At 40.6% G+C, this 1,304-nt stretch overlaps 1 protein-coding gene across 1 annotated transcript; it reads right to left on the bottom strand.

Annotated features, from left to right (window-relative positions):
• Nucleotides 1–981, bottom strand: LOC106986253 (olfactory receptor 5T3-like). The gene has a single exon (XM_015084426.3). The coding sequence runs from the start codon at nt 964–966 to the stop codon at nt 1–3; it is 966 nt and encodes a 321-aa protein (XP_014939912.2). The 5' UTR covers nt 967–981.
• Between the last annotated feature and the right edge of the window lie 323 nt (nt 982–1,304).

Genomic DNA, 1,304 nt, shown 5'->3' with positions numbered 1-1,304 from the left:
TTAGGAACCAATTTTTACCAATTTTTTCATCGCTTCTTTTACATCTTTGTTCCTTAAACTGTAGATGATGGGATTCAGCATGGGAATCACAATCGTGTAAAATGTTGAGACTATCATGTCATGGTCCAGAGCATAGCTGGAACTTGGTCTCACGTACGTGAGGAGGATGGTTCCATGATATATTGACACTCCAGTTAGGTGAGAGCCACATGTAGAAAAGACTTTCCGCCTCCCTGCAGCAGAATGAATCTTCCGAATGGCCAACAGAATGAAACCATAGGAGACCAGAACTATCAGGATAGTGACGATCTCAATGGAGCCCACAAGGTAGGAGAGCAGGAGCTGGTTTGTGTGAGTGTCAGAACAAGAAATGGCGAGGAGGGGAGGGATGTCACAAAAGACATGTCTAATTTCATTGGATGCGCAGAAGGACAGGCGGAATGTGGCCACGGTGTGTACGGAAGCATGCAAAATGCCACCCACGTAGGAAGCAACGATGAGTGGCACATAGACTCTGGGTGACATGCTTACTGAGTACAGGAGAGGGTTGTAGATGGCGACATAGCGGTCATATGCCATTGCAGCCAAGAGAAAGCATTCTGTGGTCCCAAAAGTAACAAAGAGAAGCATCTGCGCTGCACATCCAACATAGGAAATGGCTTTATTCTCTGCGAGGAAACTGACCAACATTTTTGGGGTGACAACTGAAGAATAACAGGCATCCAGGAAAGACAATACGCTCAGAAAGTAGTACATGGGGTTGTGCAGCCGAGAATCCCCAATGACTAATATAACTAGTCCCAAATTTCCTACCAGAGTAAAAAGGTAGATTGCTAGAAATAGTAAAAAGAGGAAGATTTGCACCTCAAAATCATCTGTGAAACCCGTCAATATAAACATGGTGACTTTGGTCACATTTTCCATCTGAATGCTGTGTAAATTTAAATCTGATGGGAACCCTGACATCTCACTTTCTATTTTTAGGTACTAAAGGCAATATCTTGTGAAGATAGAGTCCACCCAATCATATTCTCATATTTGTTTCTTAGCAGGGTATAAAGATTTCCTTGGCAGTGATAAAATAGGCGGTGATAATGATATTGTACCCAAGTGGTTGCATTTCACTGTTAAATAAAAGGACGAAATGATTATATTCAGTCATTGAGTGCATTTATCAAGTGGAAAATATTCTGTTGATTGAAATGGTTTATTGTCTAATTCATTTTCAGTTAAATTCTTTGTGGTCTTCTATTCATATCACATAATCTTAAAATTCACAATGATTAATAAACAGGCATATTTGA

Source organism: Acinonyx jubatus, chromosome D1, assembly GCF_027475565.1.
Source record: "Acinonyx jubatus isolate Ajub_Pintada_27869175 chromosome D1, VMU_Ajub_asm_v1.0, whole genome shotgun sequence".
Classification (NCBI taxonomy): Eukaryota; Metazoa; Chordata; class Mammalia; order Carnivora; family Felidae; genus Acinonyx; species Acinonyx jubatus.
The sequence above is the reverse complement of the archived record's forward strand: the minus strand, read 5'-3'. Positions and strand labels throughout refer to the sequence as shown.